General features: G+C 32.7%; 5 protein-coding genes and 1 non-coding gene across 9 annotated transcripts; 2 read left to right on the top strand and 4 right to left on the bottom strand.

The window, feature by feature from the left end:
* Positions 1-34: 34 nt before the first annotated feature.
* On the bottom strand, positions 35-415 carry LOC107626202 (small ribosomal subunit protein eS28). The gene has a single exon (XM_016329027.3). The coding sequence runs from the start codon at positions 413-415 to the stop codon at positions 218-220; it is 198 nt and encodes a 65-aa protein (XP_016184513.1). The 3' UTR covers positions 35-217.
* Positions 416-2,677: 2,262 nt separating this feature from the next.
* Positions 2,678-2,750, top strand: TRNAA-UGC (transfer RNA alanine (anticodon UGC)). The gene has a single exon. It is a non-coding gene; the product is annotated as a tRNA-Ala (tRNA).
* A 639-nt stretch (positions 2,751-3,389) lies between these two features.
* Positions 3,390-6,293, bottom strand: LOC107626201 (uncharacterized). Its single transcript, XM_016329026.3, has 4 exons — positions 6,247-6,293; positions 4,995-5,144; positions 4,689-4,837; positions 3,390-3,855 (listed from the first exon to the last, which is right to left on the bottom strand). The coding sequence occupies exons 2-4, from the start codon at positions 5,122-5,124 to the stop codon at positions 3,778-3,780; spliced, it is 357 nt and encodes a 118-aa protein (XP_016184512.1). The 5' UTR covers positions 5,125-5,144; positions 6,247-6,293; the 3' UTR covers positions 3,390-3,777.
* Positions 6,294-6,442: 149 nt separating this feature from the next.
* On the top strand, positions 6,443-8,584 carry LOC107626200 (DNA-directed RNA polymerases II, IV and V subunit 8B). The gene is made up of 4 exons (XM_016329024.3): positions 6,443-6,617; positions 7,233-7,390; positions 7,815-7,903; positions 8,230-8,584. Exons 1-4 carry the CDS (start codon positions 6,542-6,544, stop codon positions 8,339-8,341), a joined length of 435 nt encoding a protein of 144 aa, XP_016184510.1. The 5' UTR covers positions 6,443-6,541; the 3' UTR covers positions 8,342-8,584.
* Positions 8,585-8,764: 180 nt separating this feature from the next.
* LOC107626199 (TRAF-like superfamily protein) lies at positions 8,765-11,658 on the bottom strand. Of its 2 annotated transcripts, none has more exons than XM_016329022.3 (3): positions 11,470-11,658; positions 9,852-10,802; positions 8,765-9,129 (listed from the first exon to the last, which is right to left on the bottom strand). In XM_016329022.3, exons 1-3 carry the CDS (start codon positions 11,473-11,475, stop codon positions 8,980-8,982), a joined length of 1,107 nt encoding a protein of 368 aa, XP_016184508.1. In that variant the 5' UTR covers positions 11,476-11,658; the 3' UTR covers positions 8,765-8,979. The 2 variants fall into 2 exon arrangements, with proteins under 2 accessions (XP_016184508.1, XP_088360274.1); XM_088504148.1 differs by having other exon boundaries at positions 9,852-10,934; positions 11,136-11,657.
* A 4,982-nt stretch (positions 11,659-16,640) lies between these two features.
* On the bottom strand, positions 16,641-19,890 carry LOC107626198 (uncharacterized). Of its 3 annotated transcripts, XM_088504146.1 has the most exons (10): positions 19,799-19,890; positions 19,462-19,692; positions 19,110-19,176; positions 18,927-18,955; positions 18,633-18,841; positions 18,202-18,320; positions 17,975-18,070; positions 17,819-17,894; positions 17,475-17,628; positions 16,641-17,186 (listed from the first exon to the last, which is right to left on the bottom strand). In XM_088504146.1, the coding sequence occupies exons 2-10, from the start codon at positions 19,666-19,668 to the stop codon at positions 17,040-17,042; spliced, it is 1,104 nt and encodes a 367-aa protein (XP_088360272.1). In that variant the 5' UTR covers positions 19,669-19,692; positions 19,799-19,890; the 3' UTR covers positions 16,641-17,039. The 3 variants fall into 3 exon arrangements, with proteins under 3 accessions (XP_088360272.1, XP_016184506.1, XP_088360273.1); XM_016329020.3 differs by lacking the exon at positions 19,799-19,890 and having other exon boundaries at positions 19,462-19,785; XM_088504147.1 differs by lacking the exon at positions 19,799-19,890 and having other exon boundaries at positions 17,045-17,186; positions 17,803-17,894; positions 19,462-19,785.
* Between the last annotated feature and the right edge of the window lie 2,960 nt (positions 19,891-22,850).

Raw genomic sequence — 22,850 nt, 5'->3', positions numbered from 1 at the left:
AAAGCATTATATAAAAATCAAATCACAAAAAAAATCGTAAATTCAGCCACCTCAATATCAAAATTTAAGTTTCATAATAAGAGCATATAGTATAGATCCAGGACAACAAAAGTAGCATCGAACTATGGCATCTGCTAACTACCATTAAAACTAAAACCAGAGGAACAAAAATCCACAATTTTTTTACTTAATACAGAGAAAAACCATCGGTGACCATCTAGCGCAATCTTCTTGCTTCTCTCTCAGACTCAAGTAGGGTGAGAATGTCACCTTCTCTCACTGGTCCCTTCACATTCCTCATGATGTGGCGGTTCTGATCATCCAGAAACTTGACTCTAACCTGGGTCACTTGCCCTCTAGACCCAGTGCGACCCATAACCTTGACAACGATAGCGTGCTTTATGCCAGTATCCATCCTGCTCGAACAAAAGTAACAATAAAAGGTTACAGAGAGAGAAGATTGCCAATATTGCATAAGTAATGACTACAAAATTTGCATACACATATTGAACATGTTTTAAATGCCAACTATCTAGTACATGCCACATCATTGTCAACTATGGCTATGCAAAGATTTGAATAAATGCAAATCACACACACAAGGTTAGACATGCAAACAACTACTACTACAACAAAATCACTGCCTCCTATGGGTTTTGCTCACAATGTAATGTATTCCATAACCAATGTTCTTGAATTTTCAATTGAAATCTAACCCAAACAACTAAGACAATAGCATCCAATTGAACAAGGAAGCAAATTAATGTTGCTGAAACACAACAGCACTAGCAACCCAGATCATAGAAACTTTGATGGTTCAAAATCTAACAAAAATTAACAGCTACTATATCATAATCATAGAAAGCCCAACTGATTGCTGTGAAAGGCTTAAGTACTCTAAAAAACATTCAAGACACTGTACAGAATGTTAGAAAACATTTAATTATTCAAAACCTCTATTCCTGCAAATATGCCATAGAATATGACCCAATGCAAAATATAACCCAACAAAACATCTTCTGAAGAAGATTACACATAAACTTTACGAAACACACCTTAACTACTTTAAGTGAAAGATCAGGATTTTACAAAACAAGTCATAAATCATTACGGAAATCTAGAATAGGATGTCAATGCAAGGGGAAAACGTATCTTTATTATAAGAAACAATATATTTAAGAAAAAAAATAACAACTATAATGATAAAGGAGATATAGAACTAAAATCTGGAAAACAAAAGACACTAGCTCAACAAGACCACGGAAGCCGCCAAAAAATTCTCTTTCGGGGGATACGAATTAGAAAGTAGGTACATAATCACCTAAATACTGAAAAAATAAACTAAAAAACAATAATTTAGGGAAAAATTGGAACGACGTAACAACAAAGAAGGAGAAAAGAAAGGATTGATATCAATAAGCTTGAATAGAAGAATTAATAGCAATGGCTGAGTGCGCAGGTACCTGAGATTTGAGGAGTCGCTTGTAGCTGCTGCTGCTTGCTCTCTTACTCGTCAGGGAGGATTGAAAGAAAATAACCCTAATTCTAACTATTGAGCTTTTATAGTGTGATGTGTAACTCTTGAAATGTCAATTCTACCCTCTAGATTGCTTAAAATAAAGTAACTATTTTGGTTAGTAAGTAATTAACCAAATTTATTAAATTTAGTTATGAGAAAAAAGATAAATAGATTTTTATCTTTTTAATTTTAAGATACATAAATTTTTAATTAGTTAAAAAAATAAAAATATTTTTTATCTTTTAAAATATGAGATATTTAAATTTTTCTATTCAAAATATATAACAATAAATTAGTTTCCAGAAAAATTTAGATGTCTTATATTTTAAAAAATAAAAAATATTTTTATATTTTTAATTAGTTAAAAATTTATTTATTTTTGAGATAAGAAATCAAAGGCCTATTTATTGTTTACTCTTTAGTTATTATATTTATACTTAATACTTCTATTAACATTATGTTTAGTTGTTTACTAAGTTGGCTTCTACTTCTAATTACTAATTTCGATTTTAATAATTTGAAATTTTCGTTTTTTTAGTCAATGAAAGAATAACAAAGTAAATCAAGACAACGATTTAGTACCTGAGCTCAAAATCTACACAAAATCACATGATTATGAATGTTGAATGGGTATTATTATTTTATTTTTTTAATTTGATATTTCTAAAGTTTAAGATTATTATTAATAATAAAATATTAAAAAGTGATCATTTTAACAACTAAATATATATACTTTAAATCCTAGACCAATAAAAATATATAAAACAAAATTGAGGAAAAACAAGCAAAAATTTTAACAAAGATGCCTTAAAAAGTAAAATCATGAGATACAGGGTGCATTTAGATTATAGTTTGCAAACATAGATTTGGCCATGATTTTGTAATGCTGATTTTGATCCAAATTAGGTTTAGTAGTTCAATATGATTTGTTTTGAAAATTTATTTATCTCAAAAGTAGATATAATAATGTTGTTTGAATTGTACTGACAAAATTTAATTTTGTTTGTAAAATTATTCAAAGGAACTTATAAATTACAAACTTCAGAATAAAAAGCAAAAACTCCTAACCACATTTTAGTGATGTAACTCACTCCATTACTTCGAAACATCTGTCCTTCACTCTGTTATATATTTTAGCTAAAGCCTTTCAACATGCATGGGGATGTAGCTCAAATGGTAGAGCGCTCGCTTTGCATGCGAGAGGCACGGGGTTCGATCCCCCGCATCTCCATTTCTTTTTTATTTCCATATTTTTTATTAATTGATTTTGTTTTTTTTTAATAATAAATATATTCATTCTAACAGGCATACACAGTTACGAAAAGCAGGGGATTAATCACTAAAACCTTCGCAGCAGTGTTAGTAGTTTATCTATAGTCTCCAAAGTTTAGAATTAACCCATACTTTGCATTAGTTTCTTTACAAATTCAAAGGAGCATGTCGAATTAACTCAACCAAAGGAGCATGTCGAATTAACTCAACCATGTATGATCATATAACACTAATTGCTTTATGATCTAATAGTTAAAGCTTCATAGAATCAATTAGATCAAGCCTAGATTTTCCTTTCCACGTGTTGTGCAAACTCTCGAGTAAAAACACTTCTCACATCAGAATACACCTGAAAAAGTTGGCATCTATCCACAATGGAATCGTTTTTAACTCTTCACCAAGTGCGTCATTGGCTCATTTCAATATTTAGCTTAATGCTTTCTAACGTTAGGTACTATTATGAATATGTCGTCATGAAGTGTTTTTCTACATCATATCTTTTCTGACTTGAGTTGTTCATCACATCAACGAGACCGGCATAACACACATTAACTCAAATAAATAAATAAAATAATCGTCGTGTATGTATGACAATCGATTTTGTAGATTACCTTCCCTTCAAGTTAAAAAAAAAAGGTGGAACATGTTTAGTAGTTAGTTTCATTGCTTATTGTGAAATTGAAATCTAAAATATTGGGGAAGTTATGACATTTGTACAAGGCACAAGCCCCCCAAATCTAAAGTTATCACATTCATACATAAATCATGCACAACATGCTGTCTAATCATCTTGTGATTAAACATGGAAAATGCCATGACAACCCTGAAGATAGGAAATAACAAATATATTTTTTTCCAGAAGAAACAACCTCACGAAAAAGATGGATAAGGCAATGACTTTCATCATTTCATGCAAAGTTGAGTAGTGTCATGCCACTGCGACAAAACGTATATGATTTGGTCATACCCTTCTACTCCAAAACTAATTAGGCTTTCATGGGCTCAGCACGTGGCCTCCATAATCCAAGCCTATATTTGTGTGCATATTTCAATATTAACTTCCTCTGCAAAACCAGAAACTAGGTTTAGAAAGTGAACTATACAATTGTACGTTTCAAGAACAAAAGAAATCAGTATTTCAATCATAACAAAAGGTAAAAAGTGGGTCATCTTAGTCCCAATTAATAAGTCCTAGGATTGACCGAACGAGAACAGTCTCACCACCCATCACCAAGGCACCAACACAGCAGCAGCAGCAACAACACACTCATCCATCTTCTTCATTTCATCCCTACCTTCTTTCAGCCCTACACCACAACTCCTTAAAATGTCAACTTGAAAATTGTTATAACGTAATCTACAACAATTTTCAAAACCCCCCTCTCTTCCCTCCGTTTCCTTCCCTTCAAACATGAAACTCATAATAAACACACCCTTAATCTTTAAGCTAGTGTATATGTAATATACAAGGTAGCGACAAAACCCAACCACGATATGATGAATCAGCATGATTGCATGAGTTAAGTGACAAAATCAGAAAAGTTAGCACGGGAGGTGGGACCATAGGTCATCGGTCCAGAAGGAGAGAAAATCAGAATAAGTGCCAAATGGAGAAAGGGTATCGATAGTATGTTAATTCTCTTAAATTTCCCTCGTCTGTCTTTCACTTTCTGAAATTCTACCTCCCTATAAGTCCCTCTCTTATCAGAATTCTTAACTCGTTATTATTGTACAACATGAATGTAGGTTTGTCCAGTTCAATAGAATGGTGCGGGATGGTAACCTCAAGAAACTAATCTCAAGCTTATTTACTTTTTTCAGTTTATATATAACAGTTTATGATGCATCATAATAGGACGTATGTAGCAAAGAAAGCAAGTAAAGAGCAAAGGATTACATGTTTGCAAGGAATGCCAAGCTTCTTGAGTTTGAGGGTGCGAGTGACGAGAAGCTTCTGGAAGTCACCTAATTCAGATTCAAGTTTCGCAACATGGGATTCAACTCCATTCCCAATTCCCGTTAGAAACTCTGGTATTCCAACCTTCACTGCATAATCAAGCACAGTTACACAAAAACAATCATTCAAATTACATTGAAAGACTTAGTTTTCGAGAGACTAAACACAATAAAAACATATGAAGAGTCCTAAGTTGAGGATGAAAATGCAGATGGGGTATATAGCAGGAAATGATAGGTAGCGTACCAATGTATTGGGTTGATTTGGAGAAGAATCTAGAAGAAGAAGGAGAAGAATGATGAGGGAGCAGTTTTGGTGTTGTTGGGGGAAAACTAGAGGCTCTGGTTCTAATTATCCTTTGCAACCATGTTGCCATTGTCGAAGAAGCAAAAACGCCTGTCACAATTCAACAACACCATGCTTTATAGTGGAAAGCGGACCTATATATAATATGTATCATACATAACATTTTAATCTAATAATCTACCAACATATTCATAAGAACATAATCTCAAGGCATCAAAAGGCAAAAAGCCATGGAGTGTTAAACATAAATAAACCATCATAAAACATGAACATAAATATACTAAATCTAATAATCTACTGCATAAAGATGCATTCTCATTATAAAGTAATAATAGGCAAGGCATACTTTGATTCGTTCTACGATTCATTTCCTATAAATGAAGCAACAATTTACCCAAATCAAAAACAACAACAACAATCCAAAAACAACATTCAACAAAACTAAGCAGCAGCAGAAATTGATAGAGCATAATGAAGTAGTAGCAGCAGCAACATATAATAACAATCCACAATAAAAATTCATTTTTTTCAGTATCAAATCAATTTTACTTTATTGCAATGGCACATTATTAGACATAAATTTCACTTTCAGAGTATATGAAATTCTTTCGGGATACACATCAAACACGTAGATGACAATAACCTCATTAGGGGGTTCCATGCTTAAAGTGCAACAAAACCAACATAAAGCCACCACAGTGGTTGAAGACGAGATATCAGCATGGTTGTAAAAACTGAACCGGACATCGAATTGTTTTGGTAACTATTCAAAAGTTTAAAGGTCTAACTGGTTTAACCGTGGTTCAATAAGAATAACCAGATTATAATAAATTAATGAATATATTAAACCATAAATAAGCACACAATAACAAAAAGCATGCTTTACGCCGGTATCCACCCTGCTCGAACAAAAGCAACATCAAAAGGTTATGGAGGGAGAACAAGGTTGCCAATATTGCAGCAGTAACAACTACAAAATTTGCATACGCATATTCAACACGATTTAAATGCCACCTATCTAAGAACAACTCGCATCATTATTAATTATGGCTATGCAAAGATTTGAACAAATGAAAATCACACACACTAAGAGAGAAATGAAAACAACTACTACTACTACAACAAAATGAAAGAATCGATAGCTAGAAGCTGGAAATGAAGAATTACTAGCAATCTTTAAGAGCATAGGTACCTGAGTTTTGAGGAGGCGCTGGTAGCAGCTGCCGGTGGCTCTTCTTACTCGTCAGGGAAGGATTCAAAGCAAAACACACTAATTATTATAAATGGGCCTTATAATTTGGGCCATAACAGGCCCAATCCATCACAAAATATTAGTGGGCCCAAATCCAAATTCCAAAGCCAAATCACCGAACCGGACCAAACCGGTCAAAGCGAACCATTATTAGTTTATTACACACCAGAGTCCATATTGAAGAAACGAGTTGGTGGATTTTGCTTAGTGGCTTAGTGCTACCGCTACTACGACGATGGTGGAGGTTCTCTTCGAAGATATCTTTAGAGTTGAAAGATTGAACCCTGATGACAAAAAATTATTTGACAAAGGTATTATTATTATTATTATTATTACTCAACTTTTATTATTGCTTCTCTATAAATCTGTTGCCTTGCTTCCTATTATTGATGAGTTGAAGGTTTTAACTTTAGACGAATTTATTAAGCTGATCGCTACCTCTGTGTTAAAATACTGTTGTTTAGTTGCAGTGTTTTTACGATTAACCTTTTTTTAATCAAGATAAAAAAAAAAAAAAACTAAAATGCAATATTGCATATTTATTTTGTTTTAATTTTTCAGTTAAAATTGTTCTTATTTATTTTAATAAGCTGCATTTCATTGCATTGTGGAGTGTTATTTATTTATTTATTTATTTTTTGGTGCTAGAATGAGAGTCTCAGTGTAAAACGGATTTTTATTTATTTATTTTAAATTTAATTTCTTGTGAAGTTAGCTGATTCTATTACATTCTATTTTTTTTTTTAAATAACTATTTGCACTCCACTGTTATATTACTTGACCTCTTTCGTGGTGTTTAAATCCAAAATTTCCATTAAAAAACATGTTATCTGATGAGTGGATTATTTGCTCTTATTAGAGACATTATTGTTAGACTTTGTTGTCTGAATTTGATTCCAACACCTTGGTTTTGTGTGATGTTGAAGTTACTCGCATTGAAGCAAGGAGTGAAAGGTTTGACATGTTTATGCACCTTGACATCAATTCTGAGTTATATCCATTAAAGGTTGGTCAGAAATTTGCACTCCTGCTTGTTCCAACGCTTAATCCGGATGGAACACCAGACACTGGGTATTATGTTCAGGTAAATTGTTGTCATGTCTTATGTCTTATCTTCTTGTTCAGGTAAATGGTTTGTTCCAAGTTCCAACAAGGAATGTATATCTTTTCGTGTGTATTAGACAATGTGAGCATTGACATCCTAAGGTGTGTGACAATCTTTAGTTGTAGTAACATTGCCATTAGATTTCTGTTTGATAGTTTGGAGCTTTTGTTCATCATAATCTTGGAATTTAGATCACGAATAGAGTTGATGTGGCAAGAGAATGTTTTCCTCTCCTAAGTATATTTCTTGAATGTTTTCTTCTCCTAAATACATCTGATATTTGTGGACTAATAATAGTTAATTACAAAGTCTATAGTTCCCTTTATAATTCATATTTTTTCTTTGTTCTCATGCTAGTTTTTTTATTCCCTTAATGAATTCTTTGATTTTCTTTGTTTTCCAGAACAATCGGCTATCATTGGCCGAGAATTTTGAATATGTCATGTATGGGAAGCTCTATAGGGTATCAGAGGGTTCGGGGCGTGAAAAAGCGTAAGTTTAACAATGATGCTTTTAATAATTAATATAATTCCTGCATAGTTTGCTTGTCTTGGTAACTGACACAAACCACAAATATAAAAGTTGTGAGATAGAAAAATGTGTTTGTATCCAAGGACAGATATACGACATTATCTCCGAGAACACAATTATTTGTATTTTCTTCCTTTCTAAAGAATGGAGAGACATGTAGAGGATGTTGTTTCCAAGTAGCAGCACCATAGTTAGAGCTGAACTTTATCCAATTAAATTATAATTCAATGTTGCAGAGTCTTTTACATTTCCCCTCCTTTATATGGTTTATTGGTTTTGAATTATAGGGAGATAAATATTTCATTTGGTGGACTTCTGATGATGTTGAAGGGAGAACCCTCTCACTTCAACAAGTTTGAGCTTGATCAGAGGTTGTTTCTTCTGATGAGGAAAGTCTGAGAAAATTGAAAGTGCATATCAATGAGGATGTAGTGAAACTTTGTTGTAACAATCAGAACCACCTATTTTGTTCATGTTAATGTGATGCTTGTGACCAGATGTTTGGAAATCAAAATATCTTGGTGAATTGATTGTAAGTTAACTCTACGTTTGCCAGTTATCCGAACATGATGGAATAATTTGGTTTAAATTATCTACAAATGTGTATTACTGTGTTTTTTAATATAATAGGTATTTAATCTGTGTGCATTGTAAGTGTATATATGATATATCTAAAAAAATAATAATGATTCTCTCATAGCAAAATATCTCCATGATAAAATATCCAAATTCCATAAAAATTTATCTGTGAAAAAAATAAGAAAAGATGCACAAGAAATGCAGGGAGGACAGAGGATAGTAAGGAATGTTGCAAATCTCTTAACAAATGGGAAAATTTTGCATATGCCAATAGTTACATACAGAAATGGAAAAATGTCTTCTCTTATGAGAAAACTTGAGCAACATTTCAAAACTCTTTCCACCTTCTAAGTTACAAAATTTTAAGATCCTGTGTGTTTTAACATTCTCTGCATTACTACCCTCAGTTCCATTTTCCTTATTTACATTACTTTCATCTTCCTTATTGTGTGTTCTGTTCAGTGCCCTTGTGTTTCTGTGCTACTTTCATGACTATCTTCATTCTTGGGAGTTACTTCCATAGGCCCTACCTTTGCTTCAAGATTCTTGACAATAGATTTGAACATTCTCATGTCCCGAGCCTCTGCTAACCTGGTCCCTGATGATGCCTGTCATAAAGCATGCGAATACCGGTTAAACAAAGAAAATTCGAAAATCTTTATCCTCAAATGATATTGGAAACCGAATCGAAACTGATCAATTAAGTTTACAATTAAGGCTATTTGACAAGAGGATAACACTAAATTCATGTTCTCTCAAACTCTCCTTTGTTTTTTGGTCTAAACAACTCAAAATCAAAACTTAGATCTATTGCTCAAAGGGAACAAAATCACTAGAATCAGCCGAATTTCCTAAATGTTATGATCATAAGCTAAATAATAGGTAATCCAACAGAACTGTACTGAAATAAATCAAGAGGTCAAGTGCAAGAAGCTGTTCTCAAGCAGAATTCTTGAGTAACTTATAAAATGAACAAAAAGATACATGATACTAATACACTATTCAATCAAGCAACAAATCTGGTCTATATATATTATAGTTTTGTGGTGAAAGAACAAATGAAACTAATCAATAAGATTTTTCAGCTCAAGGCCCCTGTTAATGTGTGTCTAGTTAATGTATAAGTTAAACCATTAGTTCATAGCACAAAACAATCAAAATTAACAGTACCGTTGCGTTAATGAGATTAGAAAGGTAACACAATCCTTTCAGTAGTTCGTCAATAATTAATTTGAAAATCTTTTCAAGTCTTCAGAATGTCATCAAACACAACATTATCCTACTTAAAATTTATACAGCAAAAGTTGTTATAATGCATATCTTGACTAACCTGCATAATTTTCTCCACTCGTCGGCTGAGATCTTCAGCAGTTGCTTCCCTGTGGATGCCTTTAAGCACGTGCATCAAGTGTGTCTTAATGTCGTCTGAGCAATGCTTTTCAATCATACATTGAGCAACGGCAGCTCTACAACCTACTCCATAAAATGGACAGTTCACTATCTTCATCGGACAAACAGTTATGCAGTGCCGGTCCATATCACGTCTCATAATGCTATCTGAGCACTTCTGTTCACACGGAATTATCTTGAAAGGACAGGTCAAGTCATGCTGCTCAAAATGAGCTGAGCAAAACATGGCATCACATCCCTCATTTTGACAGAATGCAGTTCTAAAGTTGCAAACATCAACATGATTGTCAAGATCTTCTTGAGAATGAAAACTTTCATTGCAGTGATATGCATTCTTGAAATCAACATTCTTAAGCAGAGACTTGGCGATAGTTTCTCTTCTATCAAAGGACCAAAATCCATTCATTTCCATCTCCTGAATAAAATCATCTACTTTGTCTTCTCTCCAATCACTTAGCAGCCATCCAGAGACCTGACTAACGAGATTCCTCTTTGAAATAACAAACTCATCAACGAAATAAGAAATAATATCAAACGGATGATCCAATACTTCACCTTGTGGATCACCTTCTAAGATAACAGACTCAGCTACAAATGATTCACTTCTTTGTGTGAGATAATCTATCATTTCCTTTCTGAAATTACCTGCCACTGAACCAGGTGTGGAGAAGGGATATCCGGTCGTGTTATCGACGCAGGCACAAGCCAATCCTGGAAGGAACATTTCAGCCAGCTTGTGAACTACTTCTGTATCACAATTACCACAATGGAGCATGGGACCTGCAACTTTTCCATCTTCTTCAATCTTCTCAGGAACCTTCTCAAAACCAAGGTCCACTTCGGTTGTAGGAGGGTTCTTGCTTGGTGAATCCTTCAATCAAGTTTCAGATAATATAAAAAATATATATATTTAAGCTTCATAAATTCATTGTTTCCAGCATCATCCACATCAAATTCCTGATCCCAATATTGTCAACATCTACTGCTAAATGTTGACTGAATTCTGGATATCAAAAATTCAAGGTAGAGAAAATCGAGATTTTACGTAAAATCGAAAAAATAAATAAAAAACGTAAAACGTAAAATCTTAACAAGATTTAAATCGTAAAATCGTCAGACTTAGTACAAATTTCGTAAAATCGATAAACTCATTTAAAATCGTAATATCGGAAGATTTTAAGAGTTAAATCGAGATTCTAGCTACTATGGATATCATTGCATTTCAATTTTCCAAAATATCATCATTATTTTCTTTTTCAGAAAAAAAAAAAAACAAAAAACAAAAACTTTTTTCTTAACGCCAATGAATTTTCAAAATCAGGTTTTTCCATTCCCGAGCTGAGAGAAACCTTAAAAACATACAGCATTGAGAAATTGGAACAGAAAAGAAACGAAATTTCTTTCAATGCAGCGCAACCCAAGTGATTTGAATAAAACCAAACCATGAATTAAAACAACTAGATCAAACAAATCCTATAATCTCAATAATCATTTACAAAAAAATATGATATATTCGGGGGGAAAAAACAAGAACTTACCGACATGGGTTGGTGTGAGATCTAATTGTACGATGTTGCGTGAAGGGTCATTGATTCCGATAACCTTAAAAGGAAGAGAGAGTCAGAGAGACATAGAGAAAGAAGGGATCAACTAATTATAGACTCCAAATGTTGCTTCTTTCTTTCCATTTTTGTTTTCTCTCATTTTTTATGTGTAATGCTCCAACTGTTCTAACCGTCCAATATTATAATGTGTTTGTCAGCATTCACCAAGGAATATACTAAATAACTAATTTGGATTGGTGGAGTGTTCGGCTCACTCATTGCTTAAACAAGTGTCAAGATTGGAATCCTGAGCCAAATTATTGGCTAGCGACAGACTTTTAAGTGGAGCTCAATTATGCGATATATTAGTCCTTAGCTTGTCGAATTGGGAGATACTGCGAGCAACTAAAAAAAAGGAATACTCTAAATGTCCAAGTTTAATTAATAATGAAAAAGTATAGGTAGACAATAAAAATATTAAACAATGTGAATAATAGATATATTGGATGTTCATTTCAATAGGTGCATGGATGGTTATTTTAATATTAAAATTTAGATGATTAATTTAGAGGTGTAATGTGTTTTTATTTGATTGGTGGTTGTTTATGTTATTCAAGATGGTCATTGTTTACCTAACACTCTTCATTAATAATAGATGTCTACTCACTCGAACACATCTTCATGTGAAAATTGTATTATGTTTAATTTAATATATTTGACTAAATTATCTAAAAGTTGGTAGTATCATCTTCACGCAAAAGACATTTTATTAGAAGTAGCCACCTTAATAATATTAATTTTAATAGAAGTATAGAGTTATTCTTGTAATATAGTTTAATATTGATTAATTGTACCCACTTACTCTGTTAACAAGACTAATCATGAGGTTTAATTTTGTTCATAAGAAAAGCTGATTTAACTTTGTTGCTTTTCTTTTACTGTGATTAAAGTTTCTGGTTGCAGTAATTCACACCACAACTACACAAACAGTACAGAGCTTGATCAAATGTCTCACTTAAGCTTAAGCTTGTTCATTTGAATGATGTGAATTAAACATTTTCACTTAATCATCTTTTCTTGTTTGGAATGTTTCTACCTTTAGTAGATAAAAAAAAAAATAAAGAAAAGAAAACTTTGAAATGAAATTGTGATATGAACAATAATTTGTCAACTTTGAACTGCTATAGTTGTAATGCATCTCGTCAACATGCCTGAAATCCTTGTTCCACTAAAAAGCATTCACTTAGCTACCCTCAGTTTATCTGTAACAAAAATTCTTTCTAATAAAATTAAATAAGATTAGTCGATGAATTGGATACAGATAATTAAGGATTACTAGAATTCCTAACTCGCACTTTTTTATTTGATCTTTATCATTGTAAACTTAGAAGTATATATGTGAAGTCATAAATTTGTCTAAGGAGCTTTGAATTATTATGACTACAATTCATATCATAAGTAAAAATTTAAATTAGAAGGATATATATATATATATAAAGTTATATCAATAATATTGCAGTTTGGATTAATTTTTTTTTTTAAATATTTCTTATTTTTAAAAATATTTTTTTATCAAAAAAGTAATTTTGTCTTTAGATAAAAAATTTAAGAAGTAATTTTAATTTTAATTTTAATTTTTTTAATACACATTTCATTAAAATATTTTTAAAATTTAGTTTTCTCACAAAGCAACGTATTGCTTACTTAAAATAGCAAAAGCATTGCTTTTTTAGTTAGAAACATTTTTTTAAAAAATCCTAATAAAACCTATATACTTATGTAAAAATAGTTTTTTAATTCTTTCTTCAAAAAAATCAATTCAAATGAAGATGAGAACAAATAGTCTTTTCATTTTAAACTAACTATTTAAAAATAAAAATATAAACATATTAAGAAAATAATAAATACAAATCTCTTTAAAACTATATCATTAAAAAAGTTACTTTTCAATTAGTACCTATTTATAATTTATAATTTATAATTTATAATAAAACTATTTAGTCATTAAATTTAGGACGTTATTAAAAAAAATTCATGTAAATTTAATTTTTAAAAAGATGCAATTAATTTCTCTGAAAGATAAGATATTATATCACTAAAATTTCAATAAAAAAGATACGCCAAACTGCAAAATCTTCCATTTTAATTAAGGAACCCTGATTTCTTAATTACCTTGTGTTCCAAGCAACTTTACAAAACATAAACACTTCACTTCATAGGGTTTTTCTATTTTCATCTAATCAACAATTCTCTGTTATTGTTGCATTCTACTGAGTACGATGATGTTTTGTGTTCCAAAGTCTTCAACTTTTGTTCCTCCCAAGAAATCTTCAGATGCTGCCAACAAGAGGGTACCCAAAAAAAGAGTTTTTTCCTCTTCAGAATTATCCAGCCATGTTGATGGATTCAACAACAACAACAGTAACAGTAACAGCGTTGTTCTTGATTCTCGTGCCAACAAGAGAGCAAAGGTGGAAAAGAGTCAAGAAAATTCAAGCATGAAGAAGGGTACTACTACTGATGCAGTAAAGGAACGTGAAGAGAAGAAGAAACGAAGTTCTTCTCGTATGGATGAATTCAAGAATACGCAATGTTCAGTAACGCTGAGAAGGTTATTGGTTCATCCAGACGGAGTGTATTTCAAGAAAGGAAAGGCTTTGATGGATTTGGAGAGGATTCAGCGGAAGCTGTGGAACAATTTGTACAACGAAACTGATCAATTTGCTGCTGATATCAGAACGGTGTTTCGCAATGTCATGTCACAGTACCCCTCGGGGCATGAAGTTCATCGAACCGCCGCAAAGTTAAGTGATCTTTTCGAGACAAAGTGGAAGAATTTGGAGGGAAGATGGCGGCTAGCTGAGAAGGAAAACAAGTTAGAGAAAGAAGAGCCAAAGCCAAATTCAAAGCCTTTGAAATCGAATGCAGAGGAGAAAAGGAAAAAACTTGCTGAAGCTATTGCCAAAGCTAAATTGATATTGGAGAAGAAGAAAACCAATGAAGCTGCACAACGGAACAGAGTTTACTTGCAAAGGAAGAAACAGAGGGAGATGATGCAGAGAATGGAGAGAACAATTTTCTTTGATGATGCTTTCAAGTCCTTTCAGGATTTGGAAAACTTGTGTGGCCATTCACTGACACATTGTTGCACAAAGGGAAATCCATTGTTGAAGAACCACACAGGTTTGGTTCTTAGGGAAGAAGATTTTGAAGACAACAACTTTCTTAGTGAGGATTTGGAAGAAGGAGAAGTTCTCTGAAACTGTTCAATTTTGAGTAGTATTTGATTGTAGTTAATTTGGAATTGACTTGAAACAATTGTAAATATTATTATGTTAGCATCAATGACATTGTTTATATGTTTATGTTCATCAATGTTACTCTCATCAGTGCTACCTCCTTTACTGCGTGAACTATCAATTGGAGGCCATTAGGCACATGCAAGTGAGTTGCCTCAAGTATTTACACATCTCACATTGTTCCTCCCACATATGGTTTCCACTTTCCAGTGAGTGCTATTCCCCCACATCAAATCAGCTACAGCGAGAAACTGGTGAGCTCTGAAGCATTCATGAATACAGCAAGTGTGTGAAGAGCCTCCCAAAGGAAGGTTGGAGTCTCTCACACTTGATGTTGGAATGCAAGGGACTTGCCCACCTCACCTCCCTCCAAACTTTTACTATTCTGTTTTATAATAATACATATTTGAATGTATTTAGTGCTTGTTTGATATCTTTTTTAATGAAAAAAAATATCTTTTTTATTTTTTAGCGTGTTTGGTAAATTTTTAGTAATAAAAATAGAAGCACTGGAAAAATAAAAAAATCTTTTTTGAAAAGCTATAATTTATATTTTTTTTAAAAGATGAAAAAAAGATGTTTCTCATGTAATAAATAAATAAAAAATACTTTTATATTGTTATACCCAAATATAATTGATAAATAAAAAAATATTTTTGCATGAGATATCCAAACATAAAATTACTTTTACTTTTACAAGATCTTTTAAAAAAAGATAACTCGAAAAAAGATCTTTTCTTAGAACCTCAGCCAAACAAGCCCTTAGTAAGAAAATATGACGAATTTAAACTTACTTGAAGGAATTTTCGCTAATTGATATGAGAGATTAAGAAATAAAGAGTAATAGAGTCTTATGTAGCATGCATAAGTAGGCCAAATAATGTAGTAGTAAGACTGTTAACATGTATAAGTTGTAGAATTGTAAATGAAAATTTTCATAATTATTATTATGACACTTTTAATATATATATTTATTGTATTTAATTAGTACTTTTATGTTTTAATTGAAAAATAATAGATAATAATTTTTTCTTTTATTTTTTTAATTTTTTTATTAAAGGATGATTGGTTGATTTTCAAATTTTGTCAAGTAAATAAAATTGCTGACATGGCATCGTTAGAAAGGAAAATATGGCTTAAACACAATATAGAAAAACTTAGATATCAACCTTTTATATATAAGAATAGATTTGTTTGCAAACACAACCCCTCGGCGAAGACAACGCCTTGAATCAGTTTACTCCAAAATTTTATAACTATGCTAGCATGGATCTTGTCACCATCCTTGATGCAAAAAATTTTGTTCAGAAAAAGGGTAGTTTCAAAATCAGTTATGTTACTTTTAGGTGAAGCCAGGCAAGAGCTGAAAAAGGAGGCTCTATTAAGTATTCCTTCCATCATTTGTCCACTTTACATACATAAGAATTCATGTGTGGTTATTGGTAATGCTCACAATGTTCATTTCTAGATATTCTACACCAGCATAGACACCTTTATTACAAGTAATTTAACGACAAATTCAAACGTTTGACATAAAAATCCAGAACTAACCAAATTTCTACTTGAACCAAAAGTAAAATCCAGAACTAACCAAATTTCTACTTGAACCAAAAGTAGAGTTACTCAGAATGAGGAACTAAAATAAGAGGTAACGACATAAAAATCCAGAACTAACCAAATTTCTACTTGAACCAAAAGTAAAATCCAGAACTAACCAAATTTCTACTTGAACCAAAAGTAGAGTTACTCAGAATGAGGAACTAAAATAAGAGGTAACAAAAAGAGGTTCTGGCATTCAATGCAATTTCGAACAGATGCACAATATACCGGACAGAGAAAAAAGGATTAGAAAATTGAGCATCATAGTTTCATTTTAATACTTTTGGGGTCTGTTAAATTAATTGTATTTGAACACAATTCACAATGTTACATCGTCTAATACGTCAGAAAAACATAATATTTATGATAACTAAAACTTACAGCCCAAAAGGAAAAACAAAACTGGGCAGAAGAATAGTAAGAATACAGGTTTCTATTTCCTTTCTAATACTCAATCTGGTAAATTAAAAGCTGAATACTAGTATTGTGTTAGTGGCTAGACACATTTAAAAAACTATACTACCACATCATAGATAATGGTGGTAGCTTCCAAGAGCCAAAAACTTCAGAACTTCATTCGAAGAACAGGTTATCAATCTACATCAGGCAAGTGTCACATCTGCACTTTGTTATACGTCTTAACCCGTGATCAAATGCTACATCTGGTTAATCTTCTTCAGCGCCAAAAGGGGTCGTTGATAGCAGATTCCTTGTAGTTTCCCAGAGCTTAAGTGCTAAACCAGCATCTCTTGAAAGTATTGAAGGTTCAATAGTCCTACCTATTCCCCCAAAGAAGTAAGCTCCAGAAGTTCCCTGAAATCAATATTAAGCTAACTATACTCCATAATCCATACATGATTATAATAAATGATCAATGCAACACAAGAAAAGTGTAACATGTATGCACTTTGCACGTATGCATACAAGCGAAAGAGCTGCAGTAAAATTAACACAACAAAAAGAACGGAATCTTTCAATTCATTGTTGTGAACCTTCATATTAATTTCCTACTTTATGAGAAAATTTTTGCTTATTTTCAAAGTTAATGTGGACCCAAAAAAAAAAAAAAAACCTAATTAGTCCCATGAAAAGTGTACTTACTGGTGGCGCAAGGGCAGCATCAATTATGGAACTGACCCCATATTCTGGGGATTGCAAAAGGCCCAGATACTTCAGTACAAAGTGTGCCAACAAGGAAAGGAGGGATGGAACTTCTCTCAAAATATTTGTTTGTACAACTCCAGGATCTGCAGCACTAATGTCAACAATATGGAAACTGAATGTTAACAATAATAAAGCTTAAACACAAATAATTAAATTTTCTAATTTAACTCATGAAAGCTGGAGAAGTAAATGGAAAAACAGAAGAAAAGTACAACATAGCACTTGGGAACAGCATTTTCACATAGCACTAGGAAATAAGACCAACAAAGGTAACTGCATACGCAACGAAGATCTGGTGAGATTTTTCCCTCAAGCGTAGCTGTCGTTGAAGCTCAAAGGTGAAGAGGAGAAGGAACACTTCAACAAATTATATTCTAGTTAGGAATTAGGTCTAAAGACATAAAATAAGCTGCATAAATTCACCAAATATAGCTTACATTTAGAATACTCATAGATGTTTGCATATGGATATTGCATATAACTCAAAAATCTTTTCCCAGATACAGTTCGATCATCAACCTGCATATCAGTAACTGAAGAACAGAGCCTGAGCAGGGTTTGTAGGAGAAGCACTGTGATCTAATTAAGAAGATTCGAACTCATGCAACATAGTCACCAAACAAAAATATAGACCAAAAAGTAGGATTATAATAATTATACATACCATTTCGATGAGTAAAGGATGTGACATTCACAATTCTGGAAGATACATTACTGCTTTCGAGAAGTGGTAACAAAAGGTTTGTCAAAACAAATGCACCAATGTAATTTGTACCAATCATCCTGGGAGGAATGACGTGAATCATTCATCGATTTCAAAAATTACTATTAATTAAAAACTAAGATGCCAGACAAATGTGGAGTGTATGAGTACAAAACAGCTATTTACTCTGGAGCAAGGACACCCAGAAAATAAATTCAATTTTGCTACACTTCCATGCGTCTTTCCGTGTCTTGGTAGCACAAAGTTCATGTTGATCATATGTTACAAACATTGCCTCCAGAGGCTTTACAATTATTAACTAATATAAAACTTAATTAATACTATGAGTGAATGGTAGGTGAGATAAAAAAAGAGAGAGAAGTGTTTATTACTGATCATATCCATCAGCTGTGGTTCTAGGTGAAGTTGCAAGTATTCCAGCACAATTTATCAATAGTTGTATTGAGCTGTGCAAATCAGAATCCGACAGCCATTGCTGCAAAGACTTTCTGAACAATATTATTGATTCAACTGATGACAGGTCTACCTGAAAAGCTTTGAGGTGCGCATTTCTATTCCAATCTTTGATCTTTCTTTCCGCCTATCAAACAATCAGAACACCCATAAAAAATTTATGGTGAGGTTGGAAATCATCACCGTGATCTCATGATGTGTATAAAAGGTACCTCAAGCAACAACTGCTGCGATCGCCCAACTGCATTCACAACTAGAATCTTAGGCACACATTGCATAGACTAGGATTACAAGTTATTTGTTCACGGACAACGCAATCTATTTCTAGCATGATTTGCAAAGCCCCAAAATAATAATAAGAGGGGATTGAGAAAGACATAAGCATAAATAATTACCAAGCACAACAACATATCCTTCTTTGGAAAGTTCATAAGCAGTATAAAATCCCAGGCCAGATGTTGCCTACACCAACAAAACAAACCCAAATCATATAATATAACAAAATTTCCATAACCAAAGAGAATGGCATGTACTTTAAATTCAATGGCACATATCATCAAACACATAGGATGCATGATTCTTCATGAACCAAAACTTTAGAAAAGATAAATCCAATAAAAATATAAGTTAACTTTTATGCATTGTAACATACATCTAATCATGTATGATTATATATAAAAAATTAATTCCAAAATTGGCATAACATAATCAAGTTTTGATTTTGAAGCCAAAGAGAAGACAACTTACGCCTGTGACCACAGCAACGGGCCTAACAGGGACTACACAAGGGGAACATCTGTAATATGATTTAGGTCGTTGGGAACAGAAGAAATCTTTGATTAATTGGTAATGAGAAAAGACAATGGAAAAGGTCCAAAGCAACCCCATTCTCCAGAATTGGATGGAGAAAAGGAAGAGGAGAGTTCCCCAAAGCTCCTTCACCAACGAAATCATGGCCAAGTTTTTTCCTTGTGATTCCTTTCAGGAAGAAGACAACAAAAAAGTGTTACTATTTTACATGACTGAGTAAAATTGGAAGAGAATACAAAGAGTCAAAGAACATGACATAATAATAGTAGTTAACTAGTTATGGATCTAATAAGTAGGGCTGCCGGATGGTTCTGATCGGATACAATATTCGCATTTTTTTCAGGCCAAATCTGTTCTGATCTACATACTTGTGGATCGGATTGGATATTTGGTATATCCGTATAATTAAAAAAAAAACTATTAAGATTCTATTTAGTTATTTTATAAAAAAAATATTCATAAAATTCATTTTTCATCTGTTTAAGCCTATTTACTCCTAAAATATTATCAATAAAAGTTCTCTTAAGTAATAAAAAAAAAAAAATAACACAAGATTTAAGTTTGATTATTCTAAGACTCTAAGTTGAAGTACAACATAAAAAATTAAAAATAAGATATCATAAAATTCATAAAAAAAAAACACACTAAAATTCATATCACATTAGGATTTTCTTTCTTAAACTATGTTATTTAGATGAGACGTGTGGATATGTTAATTTGCGGATCGGATCCGCGGATATCACTACTAAATCCGCAATCCAATCCTACCATAGTGCGGATCGAATCTGATCCGATCCGATGACTCTGCGGATCGAATAATATCCGCAAAATTCGGATCGGATGCAGATAATTACCGCAAATATTTTCCGATCCATATGCAGCCCTACTAATAAGTGATAAAAGGGTGGATAGTCATAAGAAATAGAACAAGTTAACAATTTTGCCCGTATTTATTCTCCATTTTATGATTATGACTTGGATGAAAAGAAGATATTTATATGAAACCCACACTTATAATTTTCTCTTGTTACTATTTTGTTTCTATAACTAAACAAAAGGAGGAGAATGACATTTTTTAGGAGAATGTAAATTTTTTTTGGGAATATTTATATGGTTTTAAAAAGAATTTTAATTACTAAAAATAGTAAATTTTTTTCACCTATAATGACAGTATAAATTTAGCTAAAATGTATCTTAAAGTAAATGTTAAAAATTATTATGTATAAGAAATTCCGGCATTCAACACAATTTCAAAAATATGCACAAAAGGATTAAAAAATTGAGTGAATTAAATTTTAAAGTGGTCATTGAGATTCATAAAATACATTAATTTAGTACATAACTTATCATTTGTACCGTTTAGGACTTTAGGTTCCCGACATTGTAAAAAATGCACCGAGTTAGTCCCTTACCTTATTCTCGGCCATTTAGCCTTGCCGCTGGCAGTGACATGACACTAAAAAGGATACAAGAAGATTATTCTATCTATGTCACTTACTGCTATGTGATTGAGTTTTGCGAATAACCATTTCTCCTTCTCTCAACTTCAATCGTGCATACAGTTCAGGGTACTAACAAAATCCACCGAGCCAAATCGTTCCACCAAACAAACCCTAGACAGCAGTTATAGACCATAGGATTTTATCGCACAGAGTGTTTAAACTCTGATTCGTTGAGTTTTGTGAAAAATATATTAAGTGAAAAATAAAGGCTAAGATGAGAGATTCATGGTAAGTATACTTGTGAGGAAAATACTTCTATTAATGACGAATAAGCAATACAAGAACTAATGATGAGAAATAGAGGTGGAGAACAAGTGTTGAGACCTCCACTAATGTCACAAGAGGATGAATAGGCTTTAGTTTAAAGTGGACAGGGTTGGTTAATGGTTGTCAAGTGCTCTGATGGAACACCTGAATACTAGTCTTTATTATGAATAAAATGAAGAACAATGCGAGAAATTTTGGGAAGAGAAAGAGATGGGTTTTCTAGCTTCTCAGCTTCAGGAATAAGAAAGGTCTAGAAAAATATGAAAGTGAAGGTGAAGTTTTTCAGAAAAGAAGCTCTTAGAAGAGGATGAAGGTGAATGTGAAAGTAAGGGATGAAAATGGTTGCTTACAGAGGTGGCTTGAGATCCTTTTTATAGTGTAAAACCATTATCAAGAGGAAATCTATTGTCCAATGGTTTTTTAGTCTGATATTTAGTTTACTGCTTTTTCCAAGATATCTTTAGGTATTCGTGTCACCTCAAGTCTTGTCAACTGAAAAGGTAGGAAGTTGATTCATGCACGTTAAACTAAAGCTCCTGACATGTGACATTAGTGAAGTGACATCTAGTTTAGTTTTCTTTTAACTAGATGACACCTTTACACTCTAAATTCAATCAATCCACTTCCACCAATATAGTTCCCATTGAAGAAAAATTCAGCTATTCAAGGTGTTCTTTTGGGTTCCATCCTTTTAGCCCAATACTTTTAGGAAGAACTTAACTCTTTTTTGACTATGTTTGGAGAGAGAACACCTGTAACAGCCCAGACTACTCGCTAGCACATCGATCCGGGTTCTGGCTCTGATACCATCTGTAACAGCCCAGACTACTCGCTAGCACGATATTGCCCGCTTTGGCACACAAGGCCTCACAGTTTTACCTTTGACGATAGGGATGCTAGCCGAAGCCCCCCACACTCACTCGTCAAAACGCATCATGCTAGGGAGAGGTATCCACACCCTTATAAGGCATGCTTCGTTCCCCTCTCCAACCGATGTGGGCCTTACATTTTTTACACAGCGCAGTATCATCACTGCTATCACCACCACCATCCAAATCATCTGTCTTCTTTAACAATTGGGAGTTTTTCTTAGGGCAAAGGACACTCCCACATTCAACTTTGCTCTGTCTTTTTACTCTGTCTTCTTACTTGGTAAGACCCTTTTTCTTCTTTTCTTGTTTTTGTCTTAACCCCTCTCAGCCCCCATGTATATTGGGTTGCTAATTTTGGAATTAGCTATAGAGATTCTTTGATAAAGATCTTTCACCTTACAACTTTGAATGTTATATTCTCATTTGTATACGTTTCCAATGAAATCACAAATAAAAAAAAGAAATTGAATTAAAATTATGAGCAATGTTCGTTTGTAACCATAAATAGATATTTAAAAATAAAAAAATTTATTTTAATTAATTTTTTTTGCAGGGAGAGTGTATGATTTTAAGAAAAGCAGTAGCCATTTTTTTCTGCTTTTTTTTTAGGCCAAAAAAAAAGGAAGGTACCCATAACTTTCTTGCCCTATTTATGCTCGATTCTTTTTAGGAGTTTGGAGTGTGG

This window comes from Arachis ipaensis, chromosome B2 (genome assembly GCF_059453495.1).
Source record: "Arachis ipaensis isolate K30076 ecotype BB chromosome B2, ASM5945349v1, whole genome shotgun sequence".
NCBI classification, from domain to species: Eukaryota; Viridiplantae; Streptophyta; class Magnoliopsida; order Fabales; family Fabaceae; genus Arachis; species Arachis ipaensis.
The sequence above is the reverse complement of the archived record's forward strand: the minus strand, read 5'-3'. Positions and strand labels throughout refer to the sequence as shown.